Source organism: Venustampulla echinocandica, assembly GCF_003357145.1.
Source record: "Venustampulla echinocandica strain BP 5553 chromosome Unknown scaffold_1, whole genome shotgun sequence".
Lineage (NCBI taxonomy): Eukaryota > Fungi > Ascomycota > Leotiomycetes > Helotiales > Pleuroascaceae > Venustampulla > Venustampulla echinocandica.
In genome coordinates, this window is record NW_022474206.1 from 4,460,271 (window position 1) to 4,478,313 (window position 18,043).

The 18,043-nt window shown below is 49.2% G+C and overlaps 8 protein-coding genes across 8 annotated transcripts; 4 read left to right on the top strand and 4 right to left on the bottom strand.

The window, feature by feature from the left end:
• Positions 1-233: 233 nt before the first annotated feature.
• On the top strand, positions 234-758 carry BP5553_03990 (uncharacterized protein; the record flags this gene model as incomplete). Its single annotated transcript, XM_032012613.1, has 1 exon — positions 234-758. One exon carries the CDS (start codon positions 234-236, stop codon positions 756-758), a length of 525 nt encoding a protein of 174 aa, XP_031872306.1.
• Positions 759-1,318: 560 nt separating this feature from the next.
• Positions 1,319-2,043, bottom strand: BP5553_03991 (uncharacterized protein; the record flags this gene model as incomplete). The annotated part of the gene is made up of 2 exons (XM_032012614.1): positions 1,319-1,812; positions 1,869-2,043. The coding sequence occupies 2 exons, from the start codon at positions 2,041-2,043 to the stop codon at positions 1,319-1,321; spliced, it is 669 nt and encodes a 222-aa protein (XP_031872307.1).
• A 545-nt stretch (positions 2,044-2,588) lies between these two features.
• BP5553_03992 (Transcription initiation factor IIE subunit beta) lies at positions 2,589-3,491 on the bottom strand (the record flags this gene model as incomplete). Its single annotated transcript, XM_032012615.1, has 1 exon — positions 2,589-3,491. The coding sequence occupies one exon, from the start codon at positions 3,489-3,491 to the stop codon at positions 2,589-2,591; it is 903 nt and encodes a 300-aa protein (XP_031872308.1).
• Positions 3,492-4,076: 585 nt separating this feature from the next.
• BP5553_03993 (Spectrin repeat-containing protein) lies at positions 4,077-10,360 on the top strand (the record flags this gene model as incomplete). Its single annotated transcript, XM_032012616.1, has 4 exons — positions 4,077-4,368; positions 4,428-9,779; positions 9,832-9,998; positions 10,052-10,360. 4 exons carry the CDS (start codon positions 4,077-4,079, stop codon positions 10,358-10,360), a joined length of 6,120 nt encoding a protein of 2,039 aa, XP_031872309.1.
• A 325-nt stretch (positions 10,361-10,685) lies between these two features.
• BP5553_03994 (uncharacterized protein) lies at positions 10,686-11,212 on the bottom strand (the record flags this gene model as incomplete). Its single annotated transcript, XM_032012617.1, has 2 exons — positions 10,686-10,715; positions 10,835-11,212. 2 exons carry the CDS (start codon positions 11,210-11,212, stop codon positions 10,686-10,688), a joined length of 408 nt encoding a protein of 135 aa, XP_031872310.1.
• Positions 11,213-11,483: 271 nt separating this feature from the next.
• BP5553_03995 (NADH-ubiquinone oxidoreductase 51 kDa subunit) lies at positions 11,484-13,418 on the top strand (the record flags this gene model as incomplete). Its single annotated transcript, XM_032012618.1, has 5 exons — positions 11,484-11,686; positions 11,752-12,031; positions 12,088-12,159; positions 12,208-13,195; positions 13,249-13,418. The coding sequence occupies 5 exons, from the start codon at positions 11,484-11,486 to the stop codon at positions 13,416-13,418; spliced, it is 1,713 nt and encodes a 570-aa protein (XP_031872311.1).
• Positions 13,419-13,999: 581 nt separating this feature from the next.
• BP5553_03996 (uncharacterized protein) lies at positions 14,000-14,994 on the top strand (the record flags this gene model as incomplete). Its single annotated transcript, XM_032012619.1, has 3 exons — positions 14,000-14,042; positions 14,166-14,434; positions 14,593-14,994. The coding sequence occupies 3 exons, from the start codon at positions 14,000-14,002 to the stop codon at positions 14,992-14,994; spliced, it is 714 nt and encodes a 237-aa protein (XP_031872312.1).
• Positions 14,995-15,496: 502 nt separating this feature from the next.
• Positions 15,497-16,412, bottom strand: BP5553_03997 (uncharacterized protein; the record flags this gene model as incomplete). Its single annotated transcript, XM_032012620.1, has 3 exons — positions 15,497-15,713; positions 15,773-16,009; positions 16,138-16,412. The coding sequence occupies 3 exons, from the start codon at positions 16,410-16,412 to the stop codon at positions 15,497-15,499; spliced, it is 729 nt and encodes a 242-aa protein (XP_031872313.1).
• Positions 16,413-18,043: the final 1,631 nt, after the last annotated feature.

An 18,043-nucleotide genomic window follows, 5' to 3' on the forward strand; every position in this document is an offset into this window, starting at 1 on the left:
TTGTACCCGGAGCTCCGCTAAAAACACATTATCGGTGGATGTCATCGTCGGATGCTGTGTCACAATTAAATAAACAACATTCTGCCTTGCGAACACCTCCCCAAACTATACCTCTTGATCCCGATCTTTCCCCAGGAACTCTCCTACCTCTCTTCACGGTTATCATCAGACTCTAAGGACAAGAAAATAAAAACAAGCAATCACTGTTCAACCTCGTTGAGCCGCTGGCCAAAATGCACCTCTTCAAGACGACCATTGGTCACGCTCTGCTCCTCACCTTCCTCCCAGCAGTCCTGGCCTGGCGCGGAGAGCGCGTTTGTCCTCTTAGCCAAACATACTGCAGCATCCCGCACGGCTGGCGCCAATTCGGATCCACGTGTACTCTCATCTCACTGACGCACAACACCACCTGGTCCAGCAAATTCCCCAACCTGGAGAGCGTCCCTGCTGTTGATCTAATCATTTACGACATGAAATGCCGCGAAATCGGTTGCGAGAGGGACATACCAGAAGGTTCGACGCTCCGGGTACCAACACTGTTGCCATTCGTGCTAATCGTCACTGTACCAACGGCCCATGAGGAGCTCCCGCGGCTTTGGTATGATGGGGGAAGGTATGGTGCCGGTGTTAGTGCCGAGAGAAGTGGAAGGGGTAGTTGGGGATCGGTGGGGAGATTGAGCTTGAGTCCACCGGTAACCTATGAGGTCTATGGAGATTGGGGGCCGTTCAAGGTAGCTGAGGTGGTGTTTGACTGCTAGTTGGGGAGTACATCACAGTGTATATTTTCAGGAGACAATAATTGGGGGCCGTGGCTGAGCTGTGAAGAGGGATCGTGAGGGCATTATTGGTGAGTAATCATTCCGTTTTTTTGCATGTTTAGTAATCTTGATACTGACCTGAAGTTAGAATTTCCCTCTCGAATCTTGGCCAACCCAATAGAGACTCACCGATACGCGCCTCCTTTCGATGTGGGAGTGGATCCTTTCGCCAATAGGTTACCGTTGCATGGTGCTTGCAGGACATGTGTTCGGCTTGATCAAGGAGATGTACATGTACTGTATAACGGAATATCCAGAACAGACACGGCACATGCCGATCCGTACAAATAAATGCGGTGGTCATAATAACACTAAGTTTAAGACATATTGAGTAGTATTACTCGATGCGCGAAAAAGCACTTTCAAGTAAGCTGATGGTGTGGTAAGTGTTCGGGCAATAGCTGTACCACATTGGAATCAACATTTGAAACAAACAAACACCGTGTGTGAAATCTCGCATGGATTCAAAAAAGCCACAAAGCTCACCCTAGGAATCTGTGCTAAGCCTTAGCACAATCCTCCGTAGCCTTAATCTTCTCAAACAGCCGCAGAAACACCTCCGGTTCTTGGGCTCCACCAACCTCGTACTTCCGCTGGATGGTAAAGTTTGGAACTCCGCTGATCTGGTTCCTCTTGGCTTGCTCAACCTCATGATCCACCTCTGGTCCTCCCTTGTCACTCTCCAACCATTCCTTTACTTCTTTCTCGTCCAACCCCGCTTTGACGCCAGCGTCACGAAGCACTTGATGACTTGTGATATCGCCCTCATTTTCAAAGTATGCTGAGAATAGCTCCTCCACTACTCTGGTCTGGACAGCGGGAGACTTGGACTGCCCAAGGCTGATCAATCTGTGACTGTCACGAGTATTGCCAGCTTTGCCACCAAATTTAAAGTTAATTCCAACGTCCGTGCCAACTTGCGAGAGGCGGTCGAACATCATGGCAGCGCGCTCTTCTCCGAATCTGGAATTATAATATGCTATCTTATCGACACCTATATAAAGGATTAGGTCAAAGCTAGCTGTATAATGTTGGGCGCCTTGGAATTACCTATTTTGGGGGCGCCAGGATTGAGATAGAATGGCTTCCAAGTTATGGAAAAAGTGTCGTTCGAATCTGGATGCGATTCTTTGTAGGCCTTGATTGCCCCGTCCAGTTTTTTCTTGCCCACATAACACCATGGACAAACGGTGTCGGAGACAACCTGGATATCGAATGTGGTCATTCTGCGGAGAGTGGGTCGGAACATACAAAAGTAGGAAATAGGTTATGAGTTGTGAAAGTCACCGTAGAGTCGGAATGCCAATATTATATAGTGCGGCTAAATGAGCGGAAGAGAAGAAGGAAGAAGGAACAAAGAGAGCCTCGGATTTATAATAAGATTACCTATATAGTATCTTCGACGGTCTCCAGCATGTGGGCAAAATGAGTTCCATTCAATTGATTAGAAATCAGCCCGCTCGGTCCGGAATTGCGGGTCCTTCCACCTCCAAGCTGTCCGAAGGGGATATATCACGTGACATCAAAGCCTTTCCAGTCCAGGCTGATGACTTCGGAGACTTAACTCCATATGTCCAGTGTCTCACGTCTGCCATGTATGCCCCCTTTGGCTGAAAAACGCCACATGTAGCTGGTACTGGCCATTTCCCGAAGCTAGCCCTCGAACGCCAATGCGAAACGACGATGATTTACCTCCCAAACGCCTGATGTTGCTGCCCGTTTGCCGTCTAATGTAACATAGAAGCCCTGGTCCATATTGATATTCCGCCACTATTTCTTCGACTTATCGTAGTCCTTAAGTAAGTGTGCCATATGTGCATTCGTAACCTTGCCACCCTTTCTGGGAGCCTTCTTCTTCTTCTCCTTTGGCTTGAGAGGGCCCTTTACACGCTTGCTGGGGTCTTCACTCGCTGGCTTTTGGCCGGCTTCCTGGAGTTGTCGCACGAGATCATCAACACTTGGTAACTGAATTCCGGCCCACATATTTTTGAACTCTTGATCAACCTTGTGAACCAGAGAAGGGTCGTTGCTCCAGACCATCCTGGCATGGTTGTCTTTCTTCGTTCTGGTCACTAGGATCCTGTGCTCGGCTTCCAGTTCGTCAATAGCGTCCTCGCAATTAGGCCAGCCATCTTTCAAATCTTTGACAAGAACACCTCGTGCATCAGCTCGGGTTTGTAGATGAGAGATTAACTCGTTCTTCGACCGAACATCGATCAACGGCAGATAGAGGAAAGTCCCCGAGTCCCAAGTCTGGACCTTCAGATTGGGGTCGGGAATCCATTTGACCCGGTCATGAAGCTTGAGGATTTTGACGATGAGTCGTTTCTTCGCCTCTTCAACGTTGCTTTGACTGAGCCAGGACATAATCTCGTGAATTGTCTTCGGTTGATCCTTCTTCTTCAAGAAGTCGTCGATAACATACGTAATCTGGGTGAGAGTTTCGTTGCCATGGCCGGTTGAGGCAGGTTGGGAGTATACGATATTTGGGGTTTCTCTTTTGCGTTTACCATCCTTTTGGAGCTTCGATGTAGCCGATGCGTTCGACGGTGCTGGCGAAGGGGCAGACTCTGGCTGAGCTGTGAGGTTCGGGCGCTTCGTAGAGACTTTGGTCGCGGCAGATGTAACATTGCTTTTGAAAGCCCTTTGCTGCTTTTCGAGATAGGAAGACATCGTGGTGTCGTGGAAGGGTGAGAAGGCTCTGAGGCTAAACCGGAGGTGGCGCAAGTGGCACACGGCTTAAGCGCCTTGGGGACGGATAGTTGACAAAATCGAGGAGAAGGGAGGATTGGCGGATAGAGAAGAAAGGGGATATTTCCTCGGAAAGGGGCAGCGGATGTTTGGGCGGAGAAGTAATAATAGAGAGAACAAAGGGAATATGGAAGGGATATAGTGTGCTCTGAGCAGCGAGGTCAAGCTCACAAGGCTGCATGTCTTGGCGCCGGATTAATTCACTTTCACGCCAAACCTTAAGCGTAGAACTCGGGAGCTTCAAAGAACCTCGACGAGACATCAAAACAACAACACCCGCGCAACGGTTAGCTCCCGCGTATACTCACAAGAGCCAGAACCTTGGTTCATCGGTTTCTCAAGACATGCGCTGAACCACAAGATCTCCCTTGGATGCCTTAGGAGTCTGACAACTCAGACATTCCATCCAGCGCAGTTTACCCAGAAAACGCGGTTTCGTTCTACCTCGCTCAGCACAGCTTGTGTCTATGGGATACTGGTCATCTTGATGACTATCGGTTCGCAGTCATGGCTACGGAAGTAGTAGATATCAACTACCTATCGGGGTATCTGAGTCTCCCGCACGATACACTTGTTTCGGTCCTTGATGCTCCCACGACCGAGCTCGTTCGTTCAGTTCTATATGCAGTCACAGCAAAGGCGCGCGAGCATGATACATTAGCCGCAGACAAACTACGCGTGGATATTGAGTTGGAAAATGCGGTCAGGAGCTCAGAGACGCGCATTGACGGGCTCCGGACCGGCTTGGAGAAGGCGCAGAAGACAGTAGAGGAAGTTCGGACCAAGTTAAAGGAGGAAGGTAGCTATACTCAAAGGTCAGAATCATGAATGTTTATAAGCTCACAATTATCCGAACAGAAACCGCGCGCTCATCTCTAGAAACCGAACTTCAAAACCTTAAGTCTTCCTCGTCGACTTCAACATCCGAGGCCGAGACATTGCGAGCTCGCATCTTGTCTCTCGAGGCTGCAAATCGCGATACCGTAGCGTTGCTCGAATCCAAGACCACGGCGAATGACGATCTAGCCAAGGAGGTACAAAAACAGCACCAGAAGGGTTTGGAGCTCAGTCAGCAAATAACAAGCATTCAACAACAGGTCCAGAATGCCAATTCCGCAGCCTCTAGCGCAAAATTCCGAGAGCAGTCACTCAAGCAAGAGGTTGAGTTGGCGAAGGGGAGTGCAGAATGGTTCGAGAACGAATTGAAGACCAAGAATGCTGAGGCTCAGAAATATCGAAAGGAGAAGGGTGCCAGGATTGCCGAGCTCCAGCGCCTTAATGAAGACGCCAATTCCAACCTTGAGGCTTTGAAGAAGACGGAACAGGCTCTCAGAAACAGGCTTGATGAAGTACAAAAGAAGGCAGAAGACTCCCTGACCAAAGTTCAACAGCTCCAAGAAGCAGCTGCTAAGACTGAGGAAGGTTTCCGTCAAGAGCTAGAAAGCGCACGCCGACTTGCAGAATTGCAATCTCAACAGACGGAGACTCACCGTAATAGACTGAAGGAGGTTGAAACCGAACTTGACAAGGTCAAAGTTGATGCAGCTGAGGAAATTGGCAGATGCCGCCAAGAAGCCGAAGTAGAGCGAGAAGAACGGGAGCAAGTGGATCGTCGGGTTGAAGAACTAGAGGAGCAAGTCGATCATCTTCAAGCGCAGCCTAGACCTAGCTCCATTCCCGGAACACCTCGCCAAGGCCTCAATGGCTCAGTGTATGGGCGGTCAGGATCGCCAGCCCAGTTTGCCAGTCCGGGATCCGTTAGAAGCAAGTCAGCTATCACAGCTACGCAGGCCATTGATGAGCTCTACAAAGTAAAGGGCCTGTTAACGACGGAGAGGCGACGGAGCGAACGTCTTGCCGCTGAAATGGAGACGATGGTCGAGGGACTGGAAGCTAAGCAGCCCGAAATTGAAGAGCTACAAGCTGAACACGAACGCCTGCAACAGGAAGTGGTAGAGATGTCAAAATTCGTGGACCAGACTGGAAAGGAGAGAGACCGTTCTAAGAAAGATCTTAGAAAAGCTGAGAGCGATGCTTCTACAGCACAAGCGGAAGCAAATATCCTTCGGCAGCAGCTCCGCGATCTAAGCGCCCAGGTCAAGATGCTATTATGCGACTTAGACGCTCGCGAAAGAGGAATTGATGCCTTAAGTGCCGCAGAGCGATCGCAACTTGAACGACTAGCCCGAGGTGAAATTAGCGAAGAGGCTTTGGAAGGGCTTACTGACACGGACCGATTTATTAGCCAGCGATTGACTGTATTCCGAAGTGTTAGTGAGCTTCAGGAGAAAAACCAAGAGCTTCTGAAAATTACACGGCAACTGGGGGCGCAGATGGAGAGCGAGGAGGCATTGGCGGCCAAACACCAAGCTGCAAAGGATCACGAAGAAGTCCAGAGTCTTCAGGCCAAGATTGAGAATTATAAGGACGAACTTCAGTCTATGCTAACTAGGTCTGAAAGCTATATCAAAGAACGAGATATGTTCCGCCGTATGCTTCAACACCGCGGACAATTACCACCCGCTTCTGACCTCGCGTCGGTCTTTGGACAGTCAATTGATGGAAGTCAAAATGGCTTAGTACCGACTGTCGAGCAGAACCCGGCCAACTCCACCAATTATCCAGTCTTGCTCAGAGAATTACAAGCACACTTCGATCAATACCGAAATGAGCAGACCATCGATCGTCGAACATTGAAAGAGCAGACGGAAAAACTCTCATTGGAAAAGGGCACCCTTCAAGCCGAAATTGCAAAGGTTAGCAGTCAGCTCACATTCTCCAGTGAGAGATACGACATGCTACAAGCCAATTATAACATGCTGCAAAATGAGAACAGCGAACTACAAAAACGATCACAAACGCTTTCTGAAGCTGCTGCAAAGCAAGATCTTCGGACGCAGCAAGTCGCAGAAGATCTTATTGAGGCCAAGGGCCTAGTCGAGAGTATGCGGAACGAGAATGCCAATCTCAAGGCCGAGAAAAAGCTTTTCAAAGATATCCAAGATCGACTGAGCGCGGACAATGAAGCGTTAATGAACGAACGGACGCGGCTAAACAACTTGATTGCGAACCAACAATCCTTGCAAAACGAGCGGGAACTTTCTGAATCAGAGACTAGGCGGCGACTTCAGACGCAAGTGGAATCGCTTGAAGCCGAATTGTCGGCAACCAAACGCAAGTTGAGCGATGAAACTGAGGATAATAAGAAAGCCCAATTACGGAAGGAGTATGATTTCCAGCAAAACCAAAAGCGTATCGATGACCTTGCAAGCAGCCTAAGCCAGGTCCGCGAGGAACTGGTAGCTGCAAAGACTTCCCGTGACCATCTCCAAGCTCGGGTCGATGAGCTAACCATCGAGTTGAAGAGCGCCGAAGAGCGGGTGACACTGCTTCAACCAAGACCCACGCCACGGACTGCCCCAAGCACTGATAAAGTTGCCAATACCAATGAGGATGTCTCGGCGGACGAGGATAGGGAACAACAACTCGGCATAGAGGTCTCAGAGTTGAAGAGAGATCTCGAACTTGCAAAATCTGAGCTCGAGAACACGAAGAGCCAGATGGAACAGTATAAATCAATAAGCCAATCATCCGAAGAAGAGCTTCAGAGTCTCAATGATACACAAGATCAATACCGAGAGGAAATGGATCGCATCATAGCGGAGAAGGACTCCAAAATCGGGGAATTAGAACAGCGGGTTCTGGATATATCAACGGAGCTTACTACCACAAATAACGAACTGACGTCGGTCCGAAATCAACAGGCGGATACTGCTAGACAGGCTGATGATTACAAGGCTATTCTTGAACAAGAAATCTCGAGACTCAAGGACCAAGATGAGAGACATGCCACCGCGGCGCAGTTCCATCAGCAGGACCTCCGCGCGCAAGCAGCGATTGCCACCAAGGCCCAGCAAGACTATGAGAATGAGTTAGTGAAGCATGCCGAAGCGGCAAAGCTACTCCAGAACCTCCGCGGCGAGTACAACCAACTGAAGAGCGAGTCCGCATCGTTTAAGGCCGATGCCGAATCCGCTCGAGTTGCGTTGAGTCAGAGTCAGGCTTCTTGGGATGAGCGTCGGCATCAGTTTGAGCAAGAATTGAAGGAACTACGAGCTCGACGCGACGATGTTAATGCACAGAACAAGCTGCTTCACCAGCAACTGGAAAGCGTTGGAGATCAAATCTCAGCGCTCCAACAAAGTCGTACCACATTAGCCGACACTGGCGATGCCGCATCACCGGCTCCGGGTTCAACCTATGACCGAACAGCTGACGGGCTGCGCGAGCTAAATGCTTTCTTGAGGCGCGAGAAAGAAATTGTAGAAGTCCAGTATGACCTCAAAGTGCAAGAGTCCAAGCGCCTGCAGCAACAGGTTGATTACACGCAGTCGCAGCTTGACGAAGCTAGACTGAAACTCGATCAAGAACGGCATCTTCATGCTGATGGAAGCAGAAGCTCTGTAGCCCACAAAGACCTCATGGAGAAGTTGAATGAGCTGAATCTCTTCCGGGAGAGTAGTATTACCCTGAGAAACGAGGCTCGTCAAGCTCAGGTCCAACTATCAGAAAAGACGAAGCGTGTGGAAGAACTCACTGGACAGATCCAGCCATTAGAAACCAAGATCAGAGAGCTTGAGCATGGCAAGGAGACAATGGATGGAGAGATGCGATTGTTACAGGAAGACCGGGACCGGTGGCAGAAGCGCACGCAAGACATAATTTCGAAGTATGACCGCATTGACCCTGCAGAGATGGAACAATTGAAAGAAACCATTGAAACCTTGCGAACGGAGCGAGATACCTTACTCGAAGACAGGCAGCCTCAGCAAGAAAAAATCCAGAGCCTGGAGGCGGAGAAGGCTACATGGCAACAATCACGGCAGAAGTTGATCGACCAAGCCAAGGAGAGATCGCGTGTCCAGACGAAGGAAAACAACAACCGCACCGCCGAGAGAGACGTTGCGATCCAGGAGAAGGACGCTCTCCAACTGCAGCTTTCTGGTATCCAGCAGCAACTCGCATCTGCCATCGAAGAGAAGGGTGCCGCAGAGCAACAGCTCGCGATTGCCGTCAAAGAACAAGATATCGCAGAGAAGCAACTCGTCTCGCTGAGGCAAGAGCTTGAGGGGTTTAAGTCTGAACGTGACCGCTTGGCTGCTATCTCTGAGGCCTCCGTATCTCAGGCCCCTGTAACCCAACCGCCGCCAACAGAGGCGGCTGGGCAACAACACAATGAAGTCGCCGAACAACAACTTGCCCAACTCCGAAAACAACTGGATGATGTTACACAGGAGAAGGTATCCCTCGAATCGCAGGTGAAGGATTTGCGCGAGCAGCTTCAAAAGGTCACCTCCGAACGAGACAATGCTGCTTCTGAAGCTCTGGAGGCACGCTCAAACCAAACTATTAACACCTCGAATAATACCTTGGCCAGCGAAAATGAGGATGGGCAGATCGACGAGAGCCCAAAAGCCAGTGTCTCCGAAACCGAGAGAAGGGTTCTTGAAGAGCGCATTGCTGCGGCGGACGCAAAGGCCAAGGAATGCGAGGAGAAGGCTGCCAAGATCGAAAAGGAGATGGATGACACGGTTAAAGCACGGTCCGAGAAGATGAAAGCTGCTTTAAATAAGAAGCTTGCTGAGTCACGGGAGACTCAGAAGAAGCAGCTCGAGGCGGAATACGATTTGAAACTCGAACAAGAAAGACAAATTTGGCTCGCAGAATCGAAAGCTGCAGCTCCTCCTGCCCCATTAACAGTTTCTACTACTCCATCAGCCACTCCATCTAAACCAAGTGTAGATACGCCATCGGCTGCGGCAGCCGCTCCCACAACTCCAGCTACCCCAGCCACTCCTGGCCAGAGGCCGCCGGTCACAACCTTTGATAGCACCAATCTCTCCGATGCACAAGTTCGAGACTTTTTGTCAAATAACGTCACAGTCAAATCTATTGTTACCAGCAATGTCAAGAAGAAGGTTGATGCTGAAACCCAAAAGTTGAAGGAAGAATATGAGAAACGCCAAGCTCAAGCTGTATTCATGACAGAGAAAAAGTCTTCATTAAGACTCAACATCGCTGATAACAGAATTAAAGTTGCAAACGGGAAACTTGAGATAGTCGAAACAGCTGCCCGAGAAACGCCCCAGAAGCCAGTTGTTGAAGTCTGGGAGGTTGCCAAGGCCTATAAACCTCCACCACCAACCCCAGGTATGGCCCCTCTTAAGTTCCCATATGGTCGCTACTAACATTCATTCTAAAGAAACTACTGCTCAGCCAAATGGAACCCCTTCCTCGGCACCGAAAGTAGCCGATGTCAAGACGGAAGCTGGTACAACCAGTGTGCCGCAACCTTCCCCACAGACACAAAACGCTCCGCCAGGGCCAACAAATGGCACAGCGTCGATTCCGACTCCCGCAGTTATTCCTGTATGTTCCACCCTGCAACTGAAACTAGAGAGCACATACTAACCTTCACTTAGACACTTAACGCGGGCAATAATACACAGGCCGCCGCTAATGCCGGTCGAACCTCTGGTATTCCGACAATGAGAGGTGGGGCGGCCGGTCGAGGCCGGGGTGGAAATCAGGTCTATCAAGCAGGACGTGGGGGTGGCGTGCCAGGAAGGGGTAGAGGAAATGCTCCTGGCCAGAGAGGGGGCCTGAATGCTGGAGCACCAGCTTATAACCCCCAGGGCCAAGCTGGAGTCAAACGAGCTCGTGAAGAAGGATCTATTGGAGGTCCAGGAAACAGCGGGAAGAGAGCTCGAGGTGGGGGTCAGAACAATTAAGGGCGGTTCTTTTGTTTGGTATGTAATATGTATGATAGTTTGCTATTGCATAGCCAGCGACGGCTTTCTTATGTTGTGTCGAGGGGTGGCGTATGGACTAATGATTGAGGCATAAAACACATGTACCTCAGAAGAGCTTTGCAATTTCAAGCAAAGACTATGGGAAAACTAACTCAATAAAAGTACTGACGCGGGATTATAATTCTCTGGGTCTCGTAATTGCAGCTTTATTGAAATTTTGCTAGGTTACTGGGTATCAGTTTCTTGAGAGCCTCCACCTGGCGTCCTACCATCTTGAGCTTCGGATCCTCGACACCGCTGCGGTCTATCCGGCGCACTCCATTCCCAAACACAACTGTATAATCTGGCAGTATTTCGCCTTCTGCAACCTCACACAAGGGACCAATTCTACAATGCTATTCGCAAAAACACATGTAAGCCAATGCCCGATACTCAAAAATGGGCCATCCCTACCTTCCCTAAGACTGCTCCCTTCCCAATCCTAGCATTGATCTCAATGAGACATCCCTCTCCTATCGATAGCGCCTCCACCGTAGCTCCGACCTCAACCACGACCCCATTCTCAATGAGTACCCCTTCGTTTTCGTTTCCTGTCGCTTCGCTTTGCAGACCGATCATGCTTCGCTCGCTGAGGATGCAATTATTGCCTATTGTAATAGATGCGTATGTGGAATTCAATTTGGTTCGCGGATGGACCACGGTGTTGGATCCGAGGGTTATAAGGTGTGTGCCTGTGAGAGAGGCTTGGTCTGCTATGATGAGCGTGGAGGCGAGGAAAGTTGGAGGCTTGGGTGCAGCAGGCATCATGGAGGCTCGTTTTGAAGACGACATTGTGGCAGGATGTTTGTTCTTTGCTTCGGTTTACTAGTACAAAGCTCTTCTCCTCTCAAGGTAGGGTATAATGTGCAGGTGGGAGACTGCTGCTTCCCAGAAGGTCAATAGCCATTTAACAAGCGTGCAACAAAAGAATGCACAAGTAACATAACAGTGATGCCCGCCTTTTGTACTTCTCCAACTGGGCAGCTTACCTCTCTGATTGGAATGGGTCCATAGCTGTCGGAGCTGTGGAAATATACCTCAATTGCCGGGATTCATGTCCATGATGGCAGCTTGGTGGTTGATAATGAAGCTCTCAAAGCTAAACGAACGAAATGTAGCACATGTGGTCGCTGTCGGCCCCCAAAGCGCCTACGGTGCGGCTGCAGCCAACCACAGCTCACATATTTGCCCGATTTCAATCAATGATGGCTTCACTCCCCTCGCCAGTGCTAGTAATCCAAACTCTACCTCAACCTCAACCAGGCGGTCTGTCGTCCATTGGCTCAATTGCAATTGAGCACAACCGTCGTCGATATGTTATCGCGACATAGGCCGGCCTCCAAGGCTGCATGCTCTCTCACTGCCCGTGTGCTTCCCTCGACAACAAGCACCACTCCGCGAGTCCCGTCCTTCACTCCACAACAATCATCCCGGGGCCTTGCAACGGTCCAAGACGCTCCTCCACCAAAGAAAACGCAGTATGGGGGACTGAGGGACCAAGATCGCATCTTCCAGAATCTCTACGGGCGCACTGGTGCGGATTTGAAGAGCGCGAAGAAGCTTGGAGACTGGCACAAAACGAAGGAGATTTTGGCGAAGGGCCATGAATGGGTATGCCGAAGGAGCTCCAATGGCAGTTTTGGGTCGAACGTTGACAATTGGCATAGATCATTTCCGAAATCAAAGCGTCTGGCCTACGAGGACGCGGTGGCGCTGGGTTTCCTTCCGGAATGAAATGGGTAAATGAAGCTTCTCGATCCGTTGTGGTCTTGGCTAATAATTGGTAGTCATTCATGAACTTCAAGGATTGGGATAAGGATACAAAGCCGAGATATCTCCTCGTCAACGCTGATGAGGGCGAACCGGGAACCTGCAAGGACCGAGAAATCATGCGTAAAGACCCCCACAAGCTGATCGAAGGATGTCTGGTTGCGGGCCGAGCCATGAACTGCTCAGCTGCATATATTTATATCCGTGGCGAGTTCTACCATGAGGCGACAGTCCTACAGCGAGCGATCCAAGAAGCTTACCAAGATGGATTGATCGGCAAGAATGCCTGTGGCAGTGGCTATGATTTCGATGTCTACGTCCACCGTGGAATGGGAGCCTACATATGTGGTGAGGAAACTTCGTTGATCGAGTCTTTGGAGGGCAAGCCTGGCAAGCCTCGTTTAAAGCCTCCGTTCCCTGCGTCTGTTGGTCTCTTCGGGTGTCCTTCAACCGTTGCGAACGTTGAAACTATTGCTGTAGCGCCAACTATTTGCAGGCGAGGAGGTTCCTGGTTTGCTTCCTTTGGACGAGAGCGGAATTCCGGGACAAAGCTGTTCTGTATCTCAGGACATGTCAACAACCCATGTACTGTGGAGGAGGAGATGAGTATTCCTCTCCGTGAGCTCATCGACAAGCACTGTGGCGGTGTTCGTGGAGGCTGGGATAACCTGAAGGCTATCATTCCCGGCGGGTCTTCTACACCAATCTTGCCCAAGAGTGTATGTGATGAACAGCTGATGGACTTTGATGCGCTGAAGGATAGCCAGTCCGGTCTTGGTACCGCGGCTGTGATTGTGATGGACAAGAGCACCGATGTCGTACGAGCCATCTCACGACTAAGTCACTTCTATCGACATGAGTCTTGCGGTCAATGCACACCTTGCCGAGAGGGTAGCAAATGGACTGAACAGATGATGTCGAGATTCGAGAAGGGGCAGGGCAGGGTCCGAGAAATTGACATGCTGCAAGAACTTACAAAGCAAGTCGAGGGCCATACCATCTGTGGTAAGTCGCACATCATTACATAACCCTTGTTCCATACTAATATCAGAAAATAGCTCTTGGCGAAGCTTTTGCATGGCCCATCCAGGGACTAATTCGACATTTCCGTCCGGAGTTGGAGGCACGTATGAAGGACTACTCGGAAGCCCAGGGAGGAGCGGCGCTAGCTGGAGGTTGGGATCATTCTGCAGTAAAGGAAGGGAAGCTCATTTCACCTGGACAATAGATGTGAAGGAAAAGAATACAGTGCTCATAGGGGCGCAATCCTCTTGTATTTATTGCTATTATGCTTGGCCGCTTTGCCTTGGAGTAATGTATCAAACAACCTCAATTCTCGTTTGTGATAGATCCAAAAAAAACTATATGATAAATCTTGCAAATACTTCTCTGTCCAATTTGCTTGGATAGGAATGCGAGCAATGAGGGCTTCCCCCTCGGTCGCTCAGTCATGTCCCAGGTTTGTATACCTGTCGGATGAGCTTGATAATAGAAGTCTCTAGGACCCAAGGACCTCCATAGCTTTCACGGAAGCCCCACTCCCCAAAATACACCTCAACCCCTGAGTGTCGATAATAATTTCAGGGGCCCGAAACACGCGGCTAGTTGCTGCACGTTTTCTCTTAGCCCCATTGACGACCAAGCGTTAACTTCAAAGCCTCAACTTCAAAAATTTCAGAGATAATGAGTACTGTATAGGCAGACGCCGAGCTACTATCTTACCACCAAATTTCACTCCTGGCGGTAATCTCGTCCCGTCCCGCCATCACGACCCGCTCCCGCAACAACTAGAAGAACAACCAATAGAGAATGTCGTATACAAAACAAATCATAGGCTTCACAAGCGACGCCGGTAAGCTCTTCCAATACCTTCTCCCTTATTCTCACTACCCCCTATTCACGTGATACTGTATATCCTACTCCCATTCTTCCGCTCCTAATTGAACTTGCACCGCCCGTACCTAACACAACCCAGGAGCCCTGGAAAAACTCCTCCGCTTCATCCAATTCTCCGCCCAAATTCTCGCCTCGTACACCTCAGAGCGAGCAGCATGGTTACTCCTCCGAAGCCAATTGGCACTCGGTCGGCGCTACTTCCGCTGGTTCCGCTTCCTGGACTGCTTTTCCAAAGCATATGAATCGTTCAATAGCACGGAAGCTAGGGGGACGGGGTTTATGGGCGCTTTGCTAGTTGGGAAGTGGGGGTTTATGGGAGCTTATTTAGGGCTGGAGAGTCTGGCTATTGTATGTCTTCATGCCCTTTCTTTCTTACGACCTTTTGCTTCGGGCAGAGTATGCCTTGAATTCCAGTCCCTAATCTCCCTTCTCTTCTAATTTTGCTCTTCACAAATATGTGCTTTCACGTTTGGGATTTGCCGTGGACTGATGATCAAATTTTATAGTTGGATGTGATGGGTGTGTGGCCGGCCCACGAATGGGGCCAATTTTGTTTGTTGGAAGGGAGCCGCTTGTGGTTCTATGCTCTGGTGTGTTCCATTATTTGGCAGCTTTGCGTGTTGTATTTGCCCTCGAAGGCAGGGAACGCATCTTCCACCGGTACGGAAGCAAAGTCTAAGGGTAGTCATGGAAAGGCGAATAGCAAGGAAAAGGATTCAACTGCAAAGTTAAGAGCTGCAGAATCCAGAATGCGGACGCTCACCAAGAGGAGATTGGCAGCAGATGCTTTCGATCTTTTTCTTCCAGGAGCAGTCACGGGGTGGATTCCTGCCGCTCCTGAAACCGTTGGGTTTGCAGGGGTTGCGAGCACTACTTTGGGATTGATGGAGATGTGGGATAAATTTTGAGAAAGTTTTTGAACGGATGAATAAGTAATACCCTACAGTTAGAGTGTGATGTGATTGCAAGGATAGACCATTTATTGTGTATCTGGCCATATATAACCAGTAATCTAACCTCCTCCCAAACGAGGTATTTAAATATCCTAAATAATCCCAAGCCGTAGGCCGGAATAAGTGCAAGGCCCACCACGCAGGAAAATAAGAACAAAAATCCCATCGCAAATTCAACTCCCGGGTTAAATTCCTTACAATGCCATGGTTCTTCCTCCAATCTTCCAATTATTGGCCCTCAGTTTATACATAGAGGTCATCCCGCGTTGAATCGTCCCGCCTAGAGATTGGTGCAACATCAGAAACCAAATATATATCTCTCGTCCAACTTCGCACCAAGGCAGAGTATCCATGTTAGACAACAAGGTTCCCTTAACCCTAATAGCGTATCGACGATGCGCAATCAACCTGATTTTAGAAAATCAATTCCTTTGCCTAGTATGTTGTACTAATATCCTTAGACCATGTCCACACTAGATGTAGATTGCCTTGACTGGTCTTCAGATTGTCTCAACTGCTCAGTATCTGTAGGCTTCCTCATAGAGTCCCCAGGAGTGGCTTGGTACAACACGGTCCTAGAGAGACCGAGCTCGGGATCTGTGCTAATTCCCTCCACTATCAACACCACATGCCATCTGGCCAATTGTGGTAGGGCGGCAAGAACTTGAAGAGCGCTTTACAGACGGTCTGTCAGTAATCTAGAGAGGAGGATGTAGTGCTAGATAATGCTTACATCATGCCGTAACCAATATAGACACCCACCGTAGACTTGAGATGGTCATAGGGGTGGTCTCTCGTCGCGCGGCCCAAGTGCATGGAAACGAGTAAAGCGATGGAGAGACCGATGTCGAGACACGGCAAGACTTTAGAATCTTTTTTGCCTTTGAACTTTAGGTCGAAGGGAATGCACGACTTGATGCAACGAAGTCGTAATATGCGGCCAAGGAGAACGACGATGTTTAGGAGTACACTGCAGAGATTTTAGCATTTCCCATCTAATTAAACTTGCGAGAGGATGAAAGAAGGCAGGCACAATTGCAGCGACTCGAGTGCCTGGTAAGCTAGAAAGATGAAGTGATGAGGTAGGATTGATCATACATAAGCATTACGAAGATATCAGCGCCAATATAATCTGATTGCCCATCAATCACAAAGAAGACGAATATTGTAATACCGAGTGCTGTAGATGCAACACGGGGCAAGTACACAGGCTCGATGCTAATCTTGCAATTCCGGAAGGGTGGTGCTCGGGTGCCCATGTTGGCAGGCGATGGCGACAAGAGGTGCTCGTGGGGAGATGATTCACGATCCATATCATCGGAATCGCGAGGGGCAAGGTGATAACGAGTGGTGGTATCAATATGAGCGGCCATATTGAGTGATGGAAAGATGAATATGAGAAGATGGGTTCCAATGGAAGTGCACTGTAAAAATGAGTCCACGAATGTGTGGAATATATATCGAAACATTCGGAGGCACCTTTATGCTTTCGTTATTTAGAAGCCTAAATCATGAAGCAGAAGAAAGCCGCGTAGGACATATTGGGGTCAGGCCAGTAATCTGCATAGTCCCCAGGCAGGACATATCACAACAATAATTGACGTGATCGGCCCAGCGACGAGCATCAACGGGGGCAGTGAGGACTGGATATGGCAGGCCCAGCGCGAGGAACGCGAGCAACGGAACAAGGTAGATCAACGCGACCTGCAACGGGCTGACGCGGCTGCTCGAGACTCCTAAGCAATAATGGACAATAATAAATGAGCACACGATCGGCACTTGCTAGGGGTACTCAGGGCAAAAGGATCTTGCAGGAAGCTTGATAGGGGGCTTTGCGATGAGGCGTACGGCACAGAGCTCAAAACATAAACCTCTCACAGTCGTATTGCGTCGGGATACGAGGAGATTCTCATTGCTCATTGGACAATCGGACGCGAAACAACAAGGTTTTTGACAATGTCCATACATGTATGTGATACGGAGTATACTGTTGTCCTGCCTTGCAGGTGCCTTGGTTTAGATTGGAGTACTTCGTAGGTATAAGTACCGAAGTAGGTAAACATACACGAGAACAGACTAATACTCGTACTCGTCTATAAATAATAAGTATACCTCCCTAAGAGACCCCTTATCAGAACGAGTTAGTAGGTACATACATGTGCTTCCTAATCAGGTCATCGCTCTTTTCTGTTACTTAATATGTACCTAAAAGTACGAGTACTACGGTTTGGGCTACTTTGGGGGCTATTTTACGACGCCTCGACCGCCCCCTTAACCTGCCACGGCCATGCATTGTTCCAAAGACGCGGATATCAGGTCATTCCATTCATTCTACACATCTGATTTATTCCATGGCTACCTACCTTCTTATATATAAGGAGTTTCCAGTCATTAGATTAGGGGTCAATCAATCACATCAACCCCTCCGTTCTAAGTCCCAGAACCTCGACAAATCCTGTAATTAATATGCATATGCTTTGCCTAGCTACTATATCTAGGTTAGGGTTAATGCCTTATTATTTATACTTGAGAGGGAAGTAGTGCAAAAATGCGGATCGTGACATCTTCACTTTCAGTGTGAGTGATGGTAAAATATTTGGATTGTATGGCAACTTCCATCAAAGCACAGGCGTGGACACGTAGGCTAGCCATGAACAATTCCGATATCCCAAATCAATCACCTGCCCTGCCCATAGAACCCATCCCCTGCCCAACCCCATCACCAACTTATCTCAAGAAAGGACTGCGAACTTGTCATCACACACAGCCTTTAGATAACCCAGGCTTCCGGACCCATGCATATATGCCTATGTCAATGGATGCTCATCGAGAGCTTACTTCTTGTCTTGAACGAATTTGTTAACAAAAGGGTTTCCAGGATGAACTAGAGCGTATAGGCATTAGGGGTGGTCTTACGGGAGGTACAGAAGCGGCTTCCAGCCTCAGCCCATGTATTACAGCCTGATACAACGCACCTCTAGGTAGAGGCGCCTTCGTTGATAAG